Genomic DNA, 20,646 nt, shown 5'->3' on the forward strand with positions numbered 1-20,646 from the left:
GGAGGAGGGGCAGTTTTGGGGGAGCATATGATCCTGCACGCTCTTCCTAAACAGAAGTATAATAGTAAAATTTTCAATGCATGAATAAAAATTCTGCTATCCCAACCCAACCATGAAGGTTTTGAACTGTTATATTTGCAGGTGCTACCCGCCCAAAGGCTTCTGGGACAGACTGCAGCACGCGACCCTCGTGAGGATAAACGGTACGGGAGATGAATGAATGAAAAGCAATTTTTGACAAACAGTGAGTTTTTCTGCTTTTATGTGAATTTAGCACCACCTTGCGGTTCAAATGTGTAAGCAACACTCGCCAAACATTCTGATAAGCCATATTTTGAAGAAACAGTGACACCTACTGGATTCTTTTAGTATAGGACCAGGAAGCTCCTCCCAACAACAAAATGTGAGTTAATTTTACCCATAGTTTAGTATCACAGGCATTTTACTCTTTATGTATTTCATTACTGTACCGACATGGATTGCCTAACAGACAAAATGCAGTGTACATTTATTTTCACATGAAAAATTTGAGCGAAACGGAAACTGAAATAAATATTTCACGGATTCCTACTTGCAAAGACTGTCAGGTAAGTGCGTAATTCACCTATGACCAAGATTGTTGCGCAATCGGATTGCAATTTTATATTTACATATCTTGACACCTGTTTTTACTTGCGCTCTTTGACGCAGATACAATGGGCGACATGCTGAAAATACAGAAAGATCGAGTTGTTAAACTGGAAGAATGGGAGCAACGCTGGGAGGAAAACAAAACTGGCTTTCATAAGTCACACGTGCATGAGTAAGATTACATATTTACACTATCAATGCATTTACAGTTTGCAAGAATTAATCAGGCATCGTTAAAAAGCACCACCAATAATTAATTGAATTTGCATGTTTTTTTTTAGTTTTTTTTTAAATAAATATTCTTTTTGTTTCTAATTTCCAGGATGCTAAAAAGTAACATTGACAAAAGTTTGTCCGGGCGAACAGGGGTTCGCTTCTTTTTTCCTCTCTGTGGGAAAGCTGTGGATATGAAGTGGTAAATAAAATCCGTCTACAAACTCCATTGTATTCGAAAACCAATAACCAAAGCGTTCTTTATGACTTCACATTGTTTTGTACTTAATCATGTGATCAGGCTAGCAGATATGGGCCACTCAGTGGTTGGAGTGGAAATAGCTGAAAAAGCTATAAAACAATTCTTTACGGAGAACAACTTGACCTACAACGAGGAGCCCGTCCCAGCTATACCTGGAGCAAAGGTCTTCAAGGTGAGTCCATACAAATGCATAACAGTCCTTGTATTCTAACCACTCACATTCATTCTGCAGAACTCTGAGAAAAACATCTCCTTGTATAACTGTGATCTGTACAGCATATCTAGGTAAGTAAGTTATGCATACAGCATTTGAAAAAGAAATCCACCTTTCCTGTTTGTCACAGCTCAGTTTTAGGTCAGTTTGGGGCTATTTGGGACAGAGGATCATTCGTGGCCATTAACCCGGGAGACAGAGAAAAGTAAGGCTTCAAATCTCAAAATGTAAAAATCGCATTGGAAAATCATCATGTTCAAGTTATTTTTTGAAATTCGTAATTCTACAGGTATGCTTCTCTCATCATTTCTTTAATGGCCAATGACTGCAGATACCTTTTGTCCGCGTTGATGTACAATCCTGAACATTACGATGGTAATGCTGTGTTTAAAACTTGAATTACTCGGTGTCAGAAAAATAGTTTTTCATCCAGAATAGTAAAGAAATAAAAATAAACCATGTACGAGTTGGTAAAATTCAATAACTATTCTTAACAAACTTTCAGGCCCTCCCTTTGCCGTGCCTGGTGAGCAAGTACATAGCTTGTTTGGTGAGTAATCCATTTTTTTTTTTTTTTTTTAAATACAGGTAACATGTGTCTTTAAAGGTTTTGATTTTTTTTTCCACCTCCAGGAGAACGGTGCAATGTAGAGCAACTCGTATCAGAGGATGTCACCGAAGACAGACATCGTGCTTGGGGTGTTGACTACCTGATTGAGCAACTCTACCTCATCACTCCAAAGATTAGTTAAAATAATTCACACCTTTAACAAAACTAGCACAAGAAAAAAAAAAAAGAGCAAGTTTTCTTTGTTTAGTTGTTGCCTGGTTACAGTGAATAATTGGGTTTTTGGGGTAAATGATCAGTCATTCTGCTCAGGTTGCCGTACTTCTCCATTTTGACCAGCAGACGGCGCCAAAGCTCAGAAAAGAGCCCATCTGAATCCATACCTGCCTTATTTTTCCTTCATACCCAATAAATAAATTTTATTGTTATATCTGTTCGTATTATATCGTTAAATCAAGTTTGGGATTTCAATATTGAACACATTTATGCATCCTTGTTGACGTTGACAAATATACAATAGATGCATTTCAATTCAATTGCAAGCCAAAAGAACAATTTATGGTTTTTGTGTACATGCCTCAACAGTGGACTGATAAGTCATATCTGGTGATGTTTACATTGTTCAAACTATGAAAGCGCGCACGCACGCGTGCGCGCACTGACAAGGCTGAATAGCAGAAGGAGCTTTGCCTTCATCCTAATTGGCTGCGTAATCTGGAGTAGCGTTAAGCCCTTTGAAAACGACAAGGACACCAAGACCGGGCATCTTTTACACTAAGGAGTGGAGGGGGGATTGGATCCGTCGATTTTTAATTACTTTCCAAAATTATACTTGCTCTTGACTCAAATTAACATTCTGACGCTCTCCTCAGTTCACTAATGTGGTTAACATGACTTTTTTTTCTTTTGCCTGGGTCACAGAGGATGAGGTCAAGCAAAACCTGGTACCTGGTCATCTTCTCTTCACCTCATCCTCAACTCCCTATTTAAATATTGCATTTTATTTTGCCTCATTTAGTTGTAGGGTTTGCATTAACCAGCAGAGAGAGACATTGCATAGAAATTATTCGATTTAACGCGATTGTTTTTTGTGTTGGTAGAACAATAGGATCCTGCTTACCCACTAATAAAAACTAAAATTACAAATACAGTAAGAGCTCTTGCATTACAATATTAAGAAAAAAACAATTAGCGCAAATGTGCAATCAGTCAAATATGCCAACTAAATACAATTTCCAGATAACAAGGTTCCTAATTTTCAAACGGACGTAATTGTAGGAATTTGGCAATGCCGTAATCACTACTTTTGTCTTAAACACACGCAAGTTTTAGAGAGAGAGGGGAGAGCGAGGGGGAGTGGGGGGGGGGGGGTAGAGAGAGAGAGAGAAAGAGAGAGAGAGAGGGGGGAGCTCGAGCGCCGTACGTGTCTCGTGTGGATTTTACCAAGCGAGGCAGCGCGCAGCGGACTTTGTTTGTATTCCCTGCTTTATTCCTGCACTGATTTGTCTAATTTACCAAGAATTGATTAACATAACAAATTGCATAGTGTTTTTGAAAAGGAGTAGGTGGGGAATTTAAAACAAACAAAAAAACGCAACACGTATCCGGTAGTGGTCCCACGAGCGGAACGACGGGACTTTGGAGACAGACGTGGAAAGCGCAGGCGAAGTAGGGACGGAGAAAAGAAGACATTTGGCTTGCTTTGCAGCGCGAACCGCAAAGAAACGGAATAATGAGGAACGTTTGCTTCATTGTCACCCTCGGCTTGGCAGTCTACCTCTCTGGGGAAAGGGTAAGTTTGTTAAACAACTCTAAAACGGGGAGCAAGAAGGCAACTTGGGTCCAGGGCAACTCAAGACCCCCCCTTTTATTTTTTTGGAATTTGTTTTATGCAACATTTTGCTTTTAGATAATCTGATGAATCATACACTATTGACAATGCCACGTTGATCCACTCAAACTCTGATTAGACAAAAGAAAATCTGGTGTTAATCTTAAAATAAATCTGCCTGATTTTTTTTCTCTCGTAAATGGACCTAATTCTCTCTCCCAATAATCAAGAACTTGTAAAAGACTTAAATTAGTATGGCTATTCGCGTGTCAAGTTGGAAAAACTGCGAGGATGCTTATTTCTAAGCAGCAAAAATCAAGGCGTCACGTGCTATTGGTGACGTGACGTCAGAACAGACGCAAATAAATACAATTTTAAGCTGTATTTACAATTTGACTGACTTTTAGTGGCATCACAATGAAGACAATTTAAATCATGTTTTCCATTAAATAAACTCCATTATTATTGCAATCCCCAAACTAAAATATTATTTCTGACTATTTTCAAGTGAAGATCCATCAGACTTAATGGCGTTATGTAATTTCTTCCAAGCATTTTTTTCTCAGATGATTTTACCTCCGTGTGTGTGTGCACTGTACAGCCCCTTTTTCAAATTAGCCTGGTGCTTGCAGTGACAGATTCTGGCAGCATCATGTGCTGCCCCTGTCATTACTGCCTCCTGTTGTTTCCCCCGGTGGGTTGTGACTTGCCGCTTGGCTCATTGCCTGGTCCTGTGTCAGAACCGGTGGTCCAATTAGCCACATCAGACACATGGTGACCCTCCGTTCTGTTTTTACATGCTTACTTTTAGCTTTTCCAACTGTAGGTTATTCATCATTGACACGGTGTTGCTCCAATTAGCACCAAAGTCTCTTTTCCAATAGAATAGTTGAATTTTACATACAATAGGATGCCATGCAAACTTTAACCTGATCAATATCACTCTCCTATTTATCAGTGTCCCCAAAAGGCCCCGCTGCCACTTGACACATGACATTGATTCTCATTTGGCAACAATTGGTGGTAGATAACCTGCTTTAGGCTTAATTAGTTTTTGTTTTAATTAGCAAATCCCATGGATACTATTGAGTGGCGATTTGAACATGTGGATACAATTCTGAAGCTTTCTTCTATTTATATACCGTTCATGAATTGTAACTGATTATATCCTATTCTCAAAATATGTAAAAAAAGAACAGTAAAAGGTACTGATTGTCACTTCAGAGGAGATTTAAGACGGAAGCAATCACGAGATGAACAAAGTGCGCTCAGCAATTTTCTCAAAAGGGCACATGAGGTCAAATTGCTGTGATAAACTACTTAACTACCTTCAAATTGTCTGAGCTGATTACTAATGTTACTGAATGTGCCATTTCAAAGGATAAAAGGGTTTTTTGTATTGTAATGGATGTTTTATCTCAAGTTTCTGTCTTAAATGATAGTTTTGTATCCGTTGATTTGGTGGTAATGAAATAAGCCCTGCACGCTGACCTTTTACTCAATGAAACATTTTTCAACACTAAAAAAAAACTTGCAGATTTATTGCAAGGCTGTATATACCATTCAAATGTCCTTTTTTATTTTCCAATGAAAAATGTGAGCTGATAAAAGAGCAATATACAAGAACGCAAGATGGAGCAGCTCCAAAAAAGTTTGTTATGTAAACGTTGTGACGGAGGGCTTGAAATGAAAGCACATGCTGTCACGTCGAAAAAGGAAAGCCAGATGCTGTTCTGTGACTACAGCCTCTGCTCTTGTATATTTCATGATGTTCTTTTATTTTGCATTAACTCATCAAACTGCAAAAGTCTTATATTGAGGTATCGCAAAACTCGGCACACAGCTGCTGTTATTTTTTTCCACCTTTCATTTCATTGAGGGAGGGGGGTGGTGAGTTTTGCAAACATCTGCTGGACGGACGTAGGGTGGTCGAGGGGGTTGCTTACCAGCACACAGCTGCCACGCTTTGCATCCGATTAACCCCAAATAAAGTTTAGATGTTCTAGGAGGCTTTTCCTGACATTTTATAAAAAGTTTCACGGTTTCATGTTCACCTTTGGCAGCAGTTATGAACACCAGCAACTTCCACAATTGCAACCATATGATCTCAGATGTTTATTTTGACTTCCTCATTAAAAAAAAAAAATTCCAATTGACTTGTGCAGGTGAGCGGAAACATTTTTTATCTCGGGCTTATTATCGGTATTAGAGCACTGGGCTTTTTCTATCGACTGTAACAGCAGCTTTGTTTTTTCTATCAAATAAAAAGCTGAATTTAAAAAGCAACTCTTTAATCCGGCTTCTCTTACTGAGCAGATGGAAACGTTCTTGGTAACGTGGTTGATGTGACACAAAGAAATGTGGGGAAAACCCTTGTGTTAAGACGTCCCCCCCAGTTTCATTCTGATTTTATAGCCTGACTCCAGTTTGGGTAGGAGAGTCTCTTATTGTGGAGGGAGGGAGATGTTTCTGTTGCTGGGGGGTTGGGGGAAGGTTAAAAGTGTGAAGTCTGTCTCCCTTTTGGTGTTCTCAAGCCAGGACCTGACTGCCTGTTTGTTGTGTCAAGTGTGAAAAATGTCTTACTTGGTAGGGCGGAAGAAAAAGAAGCATGTGGGATTAACACATGTCTTTGCTTTGTTGTGGATTAAAGACAAAAAAATCTGATGATCATACAAATACAATACATGGCTGTAAATGGAAAGTAGGGCAAGTCTTCATCCAAATAAGAACCACATGCTTATTGCCTCATTGTCCTGAGATGCATAAAAGTTGGGTCACGCCACTTCTATCATGAGATAGTTTGTTCCACGCAAGGATTGCTGCCATGTTAAAGAATCTCAAATTGACTTTGTTCTCTTAAACTGGATCTGAGAGCCAAATGTGTTCCATTGAACTCTCCAAAAATGACATCTATGACATCAGCTGGATTTTTTTTTTCCCATTCTGAGATCACTGTGGAAGAAATGACCCGTTTCACACATTTGTGCTGATCCTACTTATGAATTGTTTTATCATCTCGGAACCGGCCTTTCTATTCCATCCCCAAAGTTGAGTAAATGAAAGCTTTTATACGCATTGTACAATTATACTTAATGGACATCACTTCATTTAGAAGCATTTGCATGAGAAAAATTGGTGTTCTAGAAAAAAGACGAGCTCACGCACTCTTTTCATCATTTTGCAAAGAACAAGAACAAATGTTCTTTCGAAAATATGTCAGCGTGACGTAAATATCTATGCATATTCAGTGTACAAACATTAAAAGTCTTATAGCAAGCTTGATCACACCCTAAATCTCGTTTCTCCATCATGGTTGGTTGGTAACTTAATAAGGTCACGGGTATATGTACAGTGATTTCTAGCAGGCAAGTTAATCTTTACTAATGCACTCTGTTAACGGCCATCTGTGTTCTCAAATGCTGTCTGTAAACCCTTTCAGCTGAATAACCCGGCACACCAGTGTGCTATTATTCGGAGATGTTGGAAAAGCTTATTCAACACATTTTGATTTTGAATGCAAATATGTAAGCACCATGTTTCATTTCAAGACTGGTATTTTGATTGATTCATTATAGCAATGAGTATTCATATTTCTAGATGTTTTTTTTTTTTTTTTTGTATTGCAAAGCTTTTTAGATTAGTGCAGGGTGTTTGCGCCGTTGTGGGAGCGAACACAGCAGACTTCATTTAAATACAGTGCAGAGAGAGTTCACTAAAGTCCGCCTCAAGTTGACTAAAAGTATCTTTTTAGATGTTACCGTTCGCAAATAGTGTTTTCACGATACAATTCAGACTAGCAGAGTCGGACGATTTATTTTATCAGTGATTTCGAGACATACCTAGGCTGTGAAGTCATAAAGACACAATTAGTGAGCTTTCTGTAATTGTCTTACTTGAAAGTGCTGGAAAGCATCTGGCGAAGACGAATCTCGCAACAGCTGTTTATGGCATCCAGTGCTGCCTATAAACTCACCTGATTGCATCTGGTTCTGTTTCCATTAAGCGCGCTCGCACTTAGCTATGTGCGATTGGTTGACCGCACGAGGCTTTTAGTACAACTTTTGTTGAACGTTAAGTGCAAACGCTGCTGTAAACATCTGTTGCCTGGTGCGTTTTGATAGTGGCTCTATCCCCGGATTTTCCATTAGACTTGTGTAAATGATGTCACTTAAGTTGTGTTGACATTTTTATTTTGCACTTACTCGACACCATAGCGTCTATAAGTCGTCGGTGAAAAACAAATGGTAAAGTTATACATGGAGCCCTGGGTGGAGCACCCTGAGAAAACATTGTGTTGTTTCAGGAACAGCCTGGCGTCTTTTGAAACCACACATTCTTGCAGAATTACAGCACAGGGAAAGAACTGGAAATGACCATGGAGCTAACTAGAAAATAGAGGATTGGCAAACACAGTCAAAACCATGCTTAGCTGCTGGAATTTTGTTTTTAATCTTTCACCCCAGTCCACGTGAGGTGGTTTAGAAAAAACACCCTTGGCTTTTTCTCAATTGGAAATTGCAAATCCAAGTTTGTTATTGCACAGAAAATAAATCAGACCGTATGCACCATTCCAATTGAAAAGGTTAAGATCGCATGGAAAACTTTGTTTTTATCAATGGACAGATTGAGCATTAGTCAGCATTGTGCGTGCATATGGTCGGAATAATCCATAGGATGAGCTTTAACGTGCCAACCTGCCTCAGTGGGCTAATGTCCAGCAAGTGGCATCAGGTCATCGTCATGTGACTCATCAATGTCGTTAATCCACATATGTAGGTAAATAGGGTTTGGAGTTGAGTCAGTCTCTGCATTTCTATTTAAAATAAATTTATTTATGCCAGACATTTTTGGCTAAATGTTTTTTTTTTAATTCATTTATGCCAGCCATTTCTTGGAAAATGTGACACTTTTTCATGGAGTTGATTAAAGGAGGATTAAAGTGTCCTAGAACAGATATTTTTCATCCCCAGAGCCTTCATAATTTTCATCCTCGGGCATTTGTGGCCTAGACTGGATTAGAGCGACTCGATGACGCCTCGTGAGAGTATTGTAGATGAGCTGATGTATGACGTACGATCATATGGTACAAATTTCCTGCCCTTTGATTTAAATATGCGCATGACAAAGACCATTTTTACCTTTGACAGGTTGATCTTAGTCATCAATTGTTCTATTTTTTTTTTTTCATCTGAGCTGAAGCTGTCACTTTGTCAGTGGGGACGGGCTGGAAAGCACAAAATAGAAAGAGCTGGAGTTATTTTAAGCCCAGGAAAAATCCATTACATGAATAAAATAGAAGTGAAAAAAAATAAATAAATACTGTATTATCCCTTCCTGTCAGAATAGGTTGCGAGAAGACCTCCACCTCACGGGTCAGCTTCAGGCGTGATGCTTCTTCATTCAGTGTGTAAAAACAAACATGCCAACACGTTTGCCAACATAGTTAGAAACGTGCTGGGCAGGATTAGCCTGGGATAATGGGATCAGAGAGCAGCACCTGTCGCACCTCTCCTGTCATGTCACACTTGCAACTACTCTCCTGATTTTTTCTTTTTTTGACAGAATATATGTGACTTATCCCTTAAGCCTTGCTCTCAAAATAGACAACATGGAAAGCAGTAATATCTTACAAACAGCATTTCATTTTTAACTTTGCTTCGTCAGTGCCCATTTAAAGTTTTCCTCCTTTTTTCCGTCTTTATTATCCATTCCATCATGGGTCGCCGCCCCCCCCTCCATGGACTACCCCGCACCCCGCCCGCCATCACCAATCCAAATCCTCTTAAGCAAAGGCTTGGATGGAAATTCAATTGCTGCAGCGGGGATTGTATCAGATCAGTCAACAAAGCGGCAAAATCATTCTCCTTCCACCACCCCCCCTACCTTGCATGCCATTGCTCCATCTGCTTCTTTTCACTCCTCCACCTTTGTCTTTCAACTCATGTCATATTGGGGCATTTGCCAAAGCTGAAAAGGAATGTGAGGAATGTGGGTCATCAGTGGAAAAACTTTAGGTGGCTTGTGTCCATCTTGAATTATCTTTGAGCCCCCAAATTGCCCCTGGTGCTAATTCAAAATATAAAATATACATCTACCCATCATAATTATATGGCATTAATCATTATGTGACTGTGCAGAGGTGCTGTGAGTTCATTGTAAGATGGAAAAGTGAAGAACATTAAATATTCATCCATCTCTGTCTGCTGTTGTATTTGCAATGTTTTGTATAGTGAGGAAGAAGACATTAGTGAAGCCATCCAATTCTCAAGCACATTTACAGCTAGGTGTTAATGATGCGGCCGTGAAAGGATGTTTGTTTATTTATCTTCCTTTTGTTCTTTTCAAAACAACATGGAGAGTTTGAATGCAGTTTTTAGATGCTAAAAAAAAACTTGCTAATTTGACACTGTCAGCAATAATATTAATGAGTTGAAAAAAATATAGGCAATCCATTTTCGCAGTATTTCTAATTTTTTTTTATTAAAAGTGTCTCATTTTTAACAACTTTGAAGGTTGCTAACCAACGTGCATCTCCATGGAAGCCAACTTTGATCCACAATTGAACTGACACCCTTAATTGCTTCCCTTTATAAATAAACCTGTTAATCATCACCGACTGCAACGACTTCAAATGATGCTTTCCGACTGAAATCCATGACTCTTTTATATAAACTTCAGCTGCGATGCCAACACTCACTTTTCCCGCGGGCCGACACGTAATGTGCCAAATGATCACGAGCACATGTGGTCTGTGGACCATGTTGCTTTAACCTGTGCACTGACATGCAAATAGATTCAAAGCATTGATGATTCAACTGTTGATGATGTTTGCTTTGAAACTAACAAAAACTCACAATGAAAAGATCCTGATGTATATCGCTAGAATTAGATTTGTTGAATGAGTTTCAGCTAACCACAAGACTTATATAATATAGTATTCTGGTACGCTGAACCAAGGGGTCACATAGCTGGCCTGAAACATGAGAAATGTCTTTTTAAACATCCCCATGTGAGTTTTGCATCATCATTTGTTATTATTCAAAGCTCAGCACGCTCCCTATGCAAAAAAAAAAAAGGGCCATGATAGTATCAGGCAACAAGAGTGTCATTTTATCAAAGCAAGGAATTTAAAGCTGAAGATATTTTCCCAAAAAATTAGTTGAGGTTTGATCTTTGGGGTAATTTGACAAAACACCCTTTTGGAAACCAGAAAGGGAAAAACTAATGATGCACTTGACATTTGATTGCGGTTCTTTCTTTTTTTTTTTTTGTCACCTGCAGTTGGCCTTTACTAGCTTAGCACCGTGTTCTTTGTTACGGCACCACTTTTCATCTCAGCTTGGTGTAGAAGAGCCTTGGAAGGACACGCAGGTGTTCTATTACGCAATTTCAGTCTTAATAATATTTTTTATAACATAACATGGAAGGTTCACCATTGAATGATATTCCTTGGACTTTTTTGAGAAGATAAATAATTAAGAATTTACAAATAGAGAATATTTGAAGATAAGAATTTACAAACAAGCACAGCCAACATAGGTTTGGGCATTTTTATAAATTCCCCAACTTCCCAATTTCACACAACATTATCTCCCTGTTTTTTCAGGTCAAACATTCCCCTTAAAGTTTCCTATTTTCTCTCTATCTGGAGGGAAGAAAGATGGCGTGGCGCGGCAAATCTTTCCCTCCTCCGTATTAGATATGACTGGAAGGTGAGAAGCCATTTCCCAGTGTCTCGAATTTCACAGCTGACAAAGAATGAACCCTTTTTTTTTTCACGTATATCAGGAGTCATTTAACCAGGCTGAGGAATTTCCCCAATTCCCAACCTGGGGAGCAAAAACAGCGAGCAGTGGAGCTTGCAGGGGTCTGGGAATTTGCTCCTTGTTGTGCACACTGCAGAAAGCCAGTCATGCTTGGTGAGTTCAGATAGCACAGCACTGAGGTATTCTCTAAATAAGGCCACATGAGCCCCGCATTGTTTTCTTATTCATGAGATCTAGCAGCACTGGGTGAGAAATTTCATCAGGTGGCTCGCAAAATCCCATCCGAGAAGCAGTTGATAGCTTTTAATCACTTGCAAAATTAAATCATCCGTAATGTGTCGCAGAAGGTTGGCTTTTAAAAAATCCCACTCGTGCATATTATTAAAGCATTCTTTCGTGTGTTTCCTCGCTTGAAATATTCAGAGGCGTGGAGATGGGAGTCTTTTTTTTTTTTTTTTAGTACGTCTGTTTATTTCTCGTGAAATGGACTTGACTGGCTTTCCTGTAAGGAAGTAATATAGAGCAAAGGGGAAATAATAGCGGATGTATTTTGTCTCTAAGAGGAAGAGAAAATCAGTCAGGGGTATCTTAACTGCCTTAAAAGTCAAGCTTGACTAGTGATGAATATGTTTAAATGGGAAATAAGTAAAAAAAAAATGGCCAATGTGCTTTTTATGCTCTCTCGGCCACACGCAGAAACAAAAAAAAAAAGCGCTGGAGGAACTCCGAGGCTCAAAGAGTTTGATTTGTGTCAATTTCCTACAGGAACTTCCGTCCTCTCTTCTGAGCCCGCAGCTGAAAGACTATCAATTAGTTCCTTATTATGATCCCCAGGAGGGCCATAAAAGTTTGAGTGGGTTCAAAGAGCACATTTACCAAACTGTTTTAAGTCTAAAAATAGGAAAACTCAGAAGAATTCCGGATTGTTGCATTGTCATGCACACGCAAAGTCAGTCTGAGATTCTCCAAGTCGAAAAATCAGAGCGAATCTGAATTACGATGTGTCTGCCAGCCAGCCCTCTTGCACTTGTTTTCAATTTTTTTTTTCTCTTCCCTTCTGAAGTTAGTTTTGATGTGCCTGTGTATTCATCTCAGGCCTTGGAGATGTGAAAGCTGGATGTGTGTGTGTGTTGGCACATAAAGCAATCCCGTGGGTGCTTTCATGGAGATGCAGATGTTGCTATTGAAGGACGGCTACTTCCTTTGACCTGACTCGGATTTGAGTTCATATTTGGGCCGTGGCTGAGAACAATTCATCCAAACGTCCGTCGGGCCCTGCAGGCACTTTTCTATCTCCCTCCTATAGAACCAAATGTAAATATTACCCCGACGCGGAGTGTAAGCCATATTTTTCTCGGGCTTTTCACACAGCTGGCTCCAGGCTATGGTACTGTCAGTCGCAGGAACGGGTTGGTTATTGGCTCCGTCCTTCTTTCCCAGTTTTCTCATCCCTCATTTGTCCAGGCCGCTTTTTGCTCAATCGCCTGCGAGCATGCCTCTTATCTGTCGTTTCTTTTGTCCAGAAGCTCCATTCCGGTTTACAGGTCACGAGACGAGCGGTTGTTAACGATCTCGGGATTTTTCAACGGGTTTGCGTATTGTGTTTATGTAAGTGTTTGATTTTTTTGACGGATGTTGAGAGGTTTGCGCGCCTTTGTGTGTCTACGCTCGGCTGCACAATGAGCTTTGCTCAAGTGCATGTTTGCCTCCTCCTCCTTTTGTTTGGAGATTTTTTTTTTCTTTAAAAGGTGGACGTTTATAGCTTGAGGTGTGCTCCGAAAGCTTCAAGATGGACTCTTGAAGGAAATTTCTCTTTCCTGTCAACAATATATTGTGGAGGATTTTCCCAACAATTACAAAATGATGGTTGGCTAATTTTGAATCATGATTTTCTTTTTTTAGAGTTAAAATAAACGTACAGGTTCTATGTGATTCTGCACAGCCGTACTTGTTCTGATTGATGACGTGCACAACCCAAAACTTTTAGAATTGCAAAATAAAAAACACCACAAGTCACCCTAAAAGGTATTTTTTTTTTTTTATCGGCCGTCTAGCTCTTCAATCTTTTCCATTAAAAGTGAAAAATGAAAGGACTCAAATGTTTGCTCAACAGCTATAAAAAAAATAGAGCTGCTGTAGCCTAGCTGAAGATTCATATATCAGCTAGCACTCGACATTGGTAGTTGCCAGACTGCTGTCTAGTCCGGCTCAAAAAAAAAAAAAAATGTGATAAGAGCTGAAAGGAGTCACAAATGTCAACACTCTGATAAAAAAGAGCAAAGTTTATCAGAAATGTCCGTGACATTGAAAGTTTCCTACTCCCTCATCTTCATTTTATAAATGCAACCGAGGATTCCCATGAAGAATAACAAATAAAAGAAGAAATGGATTAAAAGCTCCTTTTGCTCCAATCAATATTGTTGGCTGTAGTAAACACCGCATACATTAGTCACACTCTCCAGACTTGAATGCCGATGCAGTGTCAAGTTAACATGCTCAATTGCTTTCCGTCTATGTTTCAATGAATTAATGAAATACTTGCTAACGGCTTCTAGTTGGCGACGAGCGTGTGTGGGCTGCCTTTATCTCATTAGCATCCTTTGTCACCATGTGAACTGCCCTCCCCCCCTCCTCCATTGTGCTCTTATGCATTTTGACCTGTGGAGCGAACGGAGACACTGAATGGCTTTGCTTGGGGGGGGCGGGGGTTGCATTGGAAAGACGAAAAGCCAATAAGGTGAAGATAAAGTTGCTTTGAACAAATTCTTTCTTTGATCAGACGGCTGAGCAATGGAGGGGCTTTCTTTCTTTCTTTCGCAAGACACTTGACGGAGAAGGAATGGTATTGTTTTCTTCGTCCGTCTTTAGCGCCGTGGACTGCTGGCGTTTTTTTTTTTTGTCATGGAAATATGCACAATTACTTGAAAGCACCACATGTGAATATTTAGGAAATTGGAGTCTCGGATTTTCATCTTTGGAATGTTTTTCGGGAGAATTTCCTTGTCTGATTGTGACGTCAAATGGTCTGATGAATTCATTTCTGGGTTTTTTTCCCTTGTCACGATTTTGTTTGCCCAAGCACAGCTGGTCTTAAACAAGCATTAGTGTGGCCTAATTTCTCATTAGCCAATTCTCGTCTATTCTTCTGCAGCTAACAAAAGAACGCCCCTCATTGGTCTTTCTGTCACGCCAATTGATTGTTTCCTCTAATCCAATGTCTTTCAGCTTGAGGTTTATCAGCACAACTTCCTTAGAGCTGACCTGGAACTGTCGCAAATAGATCCCCACAATGGGATGATATATTGTCTGTCTTTTTTTTATTTTATTTTTTTTTAATTCCCATTCTGAGCAGGACTGTTATTAGGTCCAATACAAATTAGTCAATCAGACTTGAATGGATGTTGCCATGGATGCCGGTATAAGTATTCAAGTCACATTTACACTCAAGACAACACAAGATATCCCAAAAATTCAATATTATCGAGTAGCCTCTGGAATGAATACAACACTTTTTTTTTTTGCTGGAGAGAGCAGTTATTGATTTTCTTCTTATATCCCGTTATGTCTTAAATCACACATATGGCAAGAAGGAGCTGTTTTTTCTTTTTTAACAAACTTTTCAGGGCTTTTCATTACCATTAAGCCATAATACAAACATTCCAACCAATCAGGCCGGTTGTCACGAAAGAGGTGATCCGAGCTTGCTTTGTCAGTTGTCAACAAATGCTGCTTTAAAGTCACATATGCATTTTTTTTTTAATTTAGGAGTGATCAAACCGAATTCTCAATTTTTTTTTTGCAGATAGCACAGGCAGCCAAGACCTCCTCCCAGGCTGATGACTTATACCTGGATGACGCAGGCTCAGGAGGTTACTACCCTGAAGATGATGATGATTTTAACTCGGGGTCAGGCTCAGGTAAAAAATTTCAAATTTTATTCTGTATTTTATGCATCAATTTCAGTCCTTCACGCAGTGTGAAAGAAACATCAAGGACATTTTGCAACATCCTTTTTGTGTTTTATACAATCATCTCCCAGGTGCAGGTGAAGAAGTGATTGAAGAAACGGTGACTGTTAGTATGGTGTATATTGCACCCAAAGCAGAAGAACCTACCAAGGACTCCACCAAAGATTTCACCCCCAAGGTGGAGACAGCCACAGTTCGAGAAACCGCCAGGGACAACACACCCAAGAAGCCGTTAAGAACAGAGGTCAGTAGAACAAAAGTTTCACTTCTGTTGTTTTGACGTAAGTCGGTGACGTCAAGAGTGATCGATGAAGGATTGTGTATTTTGATGAAAATTATTTGAAGCGTCAGAGGTCAATAGATTTTCCAAAAAGAATTTTGCCCCGCAGCAAGCAGCACCGTTCTCATGGTAACGTCACAACATTTCACCCACCCACACTGATGTTTTTTAGAATTCATCCTTGCTGTCAGTCAAGGTAATTCAAATTAGTAGTTGTTTTCAATTCAAATGGTCGGGAAAAAGAAAAAGACGTCACTCATGTATTTTGCTCATTATAAAGCTCCGTGGAGACAAAGCGGTACAGAAAATGGATGGATGGATAGATGGACTGTTTACCAAAAATGATGTGCCAGGATAAAATAAAATAATCACAGTAGCCTGTTATTTTTTTGACTCTTTCTGGGCTAGGAACTATTTGATTTATTAATACATCAATAAATAAAAAGAAATACAAATGATCAGGTTACTCTTACGATAAAGATTTCCATTCGTTCCGCTAGACAACAGAGTAGCCTACATCTGTTTGAGATTAGTCGAAAGCTTCCCTAAAGAAAGTCCTACCTGCTGTCTCACTGACACAAAATCACGGGATAACCTTAACGCCACCCTGGGCTCATTTCAGATGCAACTGTTCTTCTTTCCTACGTCAGTAGATTACGCTAATCTATACAGGCAACTTGGATCCATTCCAGTTCAATTCTTAGCCGGCCAACTGTTTTCACCGGCCCGCTTCGCTTTACGTGGTTAACGATATTAAAAAAAATGATGTTCTCTCTAAATCCAGGCACCACCAGTGGCTGTTACGGAGGACATGAAGAGGAACCAGATGACCAGCACAACCGGTGCCCCAGGCTCGGCTCAGGAGCCCATCGAGGTCCGCACGGAGAACCTCTTCCAAAGGACGGAGGTGTTGGCAGGTATGTGCCATTCAACAACAACAAATCTGGTGTCAGATCTTCCATTGTCAAGGAAGATAAAATAGATTGAGGAACGTCTCATTTGTTCTGCTTTTACTATTTTAAACAATTATGACTAAGTAAGCGTGTTTCCCTTTTTTTTTTGCCCCTGGCTCTGTAGTCCTACGTCTCCCACCTGATCCACTTCTCAAAATAAATGCTTTTAATAAAATCCATCTGTTTTCCTCCACGGGACCTTGTGGAGTTCACACCGGCGTGGGTGTTCAAAGCACCTTCTGCCTTGTTTGAGAACACGGATAGCGCACGGCGTCTGATCCCATCCGTCTTCTCCCTGCATGTCTGGGTTTCACGTTTGATTGGCACCTCACTTCCATTCTGTCTCAGCCATCTCGCTGGTTTCTTTTTGATAGGCACCTTTTTATTCAATGCGGATTAGAATGACAATTAGAAAGATCTCTTCATTATTTATGGGCCAATTAAATGACATGAATAATTTTTTTTGCTTCTCAGCTGTTATCGCCGGAGGGGTGATTGGATTCCTGTTTGCCATTTTCCTCATCCTACTCCTGGTTTACCGCATGAGGAAGAAGGATGAAGGCAGCTACGACCTGGGCGAGAGGAAACCTTCCGGTGCAGCCTATCAGAAAGCCCCAACTAAGGAGTTTTATGCATAAAAGCCCCGCCCACTTCTCCTGGGATCAACAAAACACAAGCGGCTGCCCCCGAGCCGCAGCCTCTGGCAAGAGCGAACACGAGAAACAATATGTTACAATGTTGATTTATGGAAAAATAGCATAATGGGAAGCTTTTGCATAGCATATTGTTGTTAAGATTTTTCCCTTTTTAAAAAAAAAACAAAAAAAAACAAGCTTTCCTTGTTTTATGGCAACTGTCAGTGTATTGTATGAAAAGATTTTTTTTTTTATTAAAAATAACACAAACAGGATCTGTAAAGGTGAGAAAATCAATCGCATCTGTCTTCTGTCTAAGGAGCTTGTGTTTAGTCGCTGACTACTTTTAACTGCAGCAGTATGTTATTTGTAAAGAAGAAAGAAAAAATCAAACGTGGAAATAATTGAATATAATTATTCTGTATCAATCCTACTTTTTTTTCTTATTTTTTTTTTTTAATTTTGTCTTAGCATGTCTGATGTTGATCTCTAAAGTTGTATTACATTAATTTATCTTTTCTCTGATGTTGAAAAATGCCTTTGTAGTTTTGATGAAGCTCTTTTTGTCTTCACATTAACGCTGTTAATAGTCAATGTAAATTTTCTCCCTTCAGGTTGCAACGTTTCTTTTTTTTTTTTGCTCTCACGCCCATTTTTGAATAGAGGTGAGCATGACATCATGTCTTGTTTATTTGTGGGTTAGTTTTTTTGGGGGGAGGGGCGGGTGAACAGCATTTTATTTTTAAACACAGGAATTAGTCCGAGATGGAAGAGTTGTCTAAAAAAAGAAGAAGAAAAAAAGATTGCACACGATTGTTTCGGTGTCGGAAGTCTCTTATTACGATTTCAGTCACCTTCCCCATCCTTGCCAAACTAGCATCCTTCAACCCTTCCCGGGCCTCTTTTTCTCTCTGTTTACCATCCCGCCCACCTTCTTTTTTAGTCCGACTGGAGCACGGCCAGTTAAGCTGTCAATGGCCTGCCCCACTTCCTGCTTTGTGCTCGTGTTGATGCTTTGGGCCTAAAGACGAGCTCAATGAAAAAAAAAAAAAAAAAAAGCTTTATTGGACACAAACACCAGACCACATGCAGAGCACATACCACGGAAGAAAAAAAAAAAAAACAGCAAAGACACATGTGGAAACTTCTACACAAGTATTCTTTTTTTTCTCAAATGATAAATAAGAAGGCTTAAAAATGTTCAGTGATGCCTACAACAGACTCTTCCACTTCTGTGTTCATTAATATTCTCTGCCAGGGCAAAGGTCATGACAAACCCAAAGACTCAACCCAATCCTGTGTGTTTATTTTCTCAATTAAAGAGGCCTGCCCTTCCAATAGCTTATTAGTATACGGAAAGATATATAAATACAGTATATATAATGTATATTCACAAATGTTTTAAACCTTCAAAGTGCCTACCATTTGGATAAGATCACGCTCGCAGTGAGCGCGAAGCAGGTGTCGAAACAGCTCGACTGGCATTCAGTGTGCATGGATGACTGTAATGGTAACATTTTTTTTTTTTTTTTTTTAGTCTGATAAAAAGCTGACAGTATTGTACCTATAAGTTGAAACAACACTACTGAATAAACATTGTGGCCTAATAACCAATTGCCTTTGTGATTTTTTTTTTTACACCTCAAGTCGTGACTCAAATATGCTAATTGGTGTGATTTTTCCAAGTAAATGAAAAGCATGTCGAGGAATGGATACTATAGGGATTGCGTGAAAATGATGGAAGCAATTAACATTTTTGAACATCCCGAGCGTGCCATTACTAATTACTAAGGTGTGAATCTTTACCATGCCCAGGAGGAAAAATACAAATAAAATCCAACAACAAAGGGAAGAAAAGGCCTATTTGTTTTGATTCATTTAAAGAAATGCAAAAATTTACAAGTACATGCAAATCATTGTTGTCACTTGATAAAAAATACATTTAAAAAAAGATATTTTTTAACGATGCACTGTAATCAACTAAAATTTGTTTTTGTCAAATTTTTTTGGGTCAAATATTGCCTTCATCTTGTATGAAAGAACACAAATTCCTGTACCTTTTTTTTAAAAAATTGCACTTGTCACTCTTCATCTATTTGCATGATGTTTACATTACTGCTGTAATAATCACCATGGTTACAAATCCCACGGTGGAAACAACCATTATGTTACGACAATACACAGAATTGGAGAATATTGTTTCATGGAATCGTGCACACACACAAAAAGTACACAGCGCAGGATACAAACGACATAAAAAGCTGACAGACTGTGACCTTCTCACTAATGGAAAAGACCTGTTTTTTTTTTTTTAACATGACAGAAAAGAGAACTGAGCCAACATGCAGCGATAATTCTTCCGAATGACTACGCTCACGTGCACGTATTGTGTCCCATGTTGTTTTAGTTGAACTCCCCTTTTCTTGTCCATTTCTAAGGAACCAGGCCAAAATGGCGACGTGATTTTTACCCAGAATCAATCTATACAATAAATATGTAGCCCGTATAGTGCTTAGTGTAAAATGTAAAAGTTTAAAGTTGAGATTTTTCCTCATGAAAAAAAAAAAAACATCTCTGTGTTCACTCTCTTAGATGTTCATCTTTCATCCCACCTTTTGTTCCGTTCCCTTTGTAGCTCCGGTTAATTTAATAAAGCTCACGGCTATAAACTGGCAGTCGGCATCAAACCATGCAGAAATGTCAAAGAAATGGCATCCAAGATAAACAGGCTGTCAGGACTCATATAAGCCCATGGCTGGAGACTTTAAGCCAGAGTCCGACCCGGCTGGACATGCGCCACTTCGCTGACCCGAGCGGTACAGACACAAGTTCACATTTTGCACCGAGCCAATTTTGACACCACGTCATAATTTCACAAACACAGTCTGACTCAGATATTTTTCCTTCAACCTCAGTCGACGCATGCAATTTGGAAGCTGAGAAGTAAGCTTCTGCCTTCAACTAAATCCAGATGTTACATGGCATACACGTGCCATTTTGTTTTGTGGCCTTGCACAAGCGGAATATTTCGAATATTACGATTTTGAAAAGGATGACCTCATGTCATTGGTGCTCGTCCAATTTGAGGTTCTGCAATTTCTTTAAAAGCTGTCCGCCCAATGACCCAATAGGGGCTTGCTGACAGAGAATTCGATTTTTCTTGAAGTTCTAAAAATCCACAATCTATCAATATGATAAGAAACAGGCTTTTTAAGAAAATTTCCCGTAAGATGGCCACACCCTGTGACATTAATCAGAATGCTTCTCAAGCATGTTCTTAAGATGACCATTTGAGATGACCCAGTTTTTCAGTCCAGCTGTTGTCT

The 20,646-nt window shown here is 39.4% G+C and overlaps 2 protein-coding genes across 2 annotated transcripts; both read left to right on the forward strand.

Annotated features, from left to right (window-relative positions):
- Positions 1-12: 12 nt before the first annotated feature.
- On the forward strand, positions 13-2,315 carry LOC125986800 (probable thiopurine S-methyltransferase). The gene is made up of 12 exons (XM_068648937.1): positions 13-56; positions 142-203; positions 275-296; positions 375-403; positions 691-802; positions 953-1,045; positions 1,145-1,277; positions 1,338-1,390; positions 1,450-1,524; positions 1,609-1,694; positions 1,825-1,869; positions 1,953-2,315. The coding sequence occupies exons 1-12, from the start codon at positions 28-30 to the stop codon at positions 2,069-2,071; spliced, it is 858 nt and encodes a 285-aa protein (XP_068505038.1). The 5' UTR covers positions 13-27; the 3' UTR covers positions 2,072-2,315.
- Positions 2,316-3,276: 961 nt separating this feature from the next.
- Positions 3,277-18,934, forward strand: sdc2 (syndecan 2). Its single transcript, XM_049750759.2, has 5 exons — positions 3,277-3,679; positions 15,287-15,401; positions 15,524-15,696; positions 16,517-16,649; positions 17,160-18,934. Exons 1-5 carry the CDS (start codon positions 3,620-3,622, stop codon positions 17,321-17,323), a joined length of 645 nt encoding a protein of 214 aa, XP_049606716.1. The 5' UTR covers positions 3,277-3,619; the 3' UTR covers positions 17,324-18,934.
- Positions 18,935-20,646: the final 1,712 nt, after the last annotated feature.

Source organism: Syngnathus scovelli, chromosome 19, assembly GCF_024217435.2.
Source record: "Syngnathus scovelli strain Florida chromosome 19, RoL_Ssco_1.2, whole genome shotgun sequence".
NCBI lineage: Eukaryota > Metazoa > Chordata > Actinopteri > Syngnathiformes > Syngnathidae > Syngnathus > Syngnathus scovelli.

What these genes read in the sequence shown, in the direction of transcription:
- sdc2 (XM_049750759.2), top strand. Translation starts at nt 3,620, where the DNA reads ATGAGGAACGTTTGCTTCATTGTCACCCTCGGCTTGGCAGTCTACCTC. An exon ending in TAACTCGGGGTCAGGCTCAG is followed by an intron (nt 15,402 to 15,523) that starts GTAAAAAATTTC and finishes ATCATCTCCCAG; the next exon opens with GTGCAGGTGAAGAAGTGATT. An exon ending in AAGGACGGAGGTGTTGGCAG is followed by an intron (nt 16,650 to 17,159) that starts GTATGTGCCATT and finishes TTTGCTTCTCAG; the next exon opens with CTGTTATCGCCGGAGGGGTG.
- LOC125986800 (XM_068648937.1), top strand. Translation starts at nt 28, where the DNA reads ATGATCCTGCACGCTCTTCCTAAACAGAA. An exon ending in AAAGCTGTGGATATGAAGTG is followed by an intron (nt 1,046 to 1,144) that starts GTAAATAAAATC and finishes TCATGTGATCAG; the next exon opens with GCTAGCAGATATGGGCCACT. An exon ending in GCAAGTACATAGCTTGTTTG is followed by an intron (nt 1,870 to 1,952) that starts GTGAGTAATCCA and finishes TTCCACCTCCAG; the next exon opens with GAGAACGGTGCAATGTAGAG.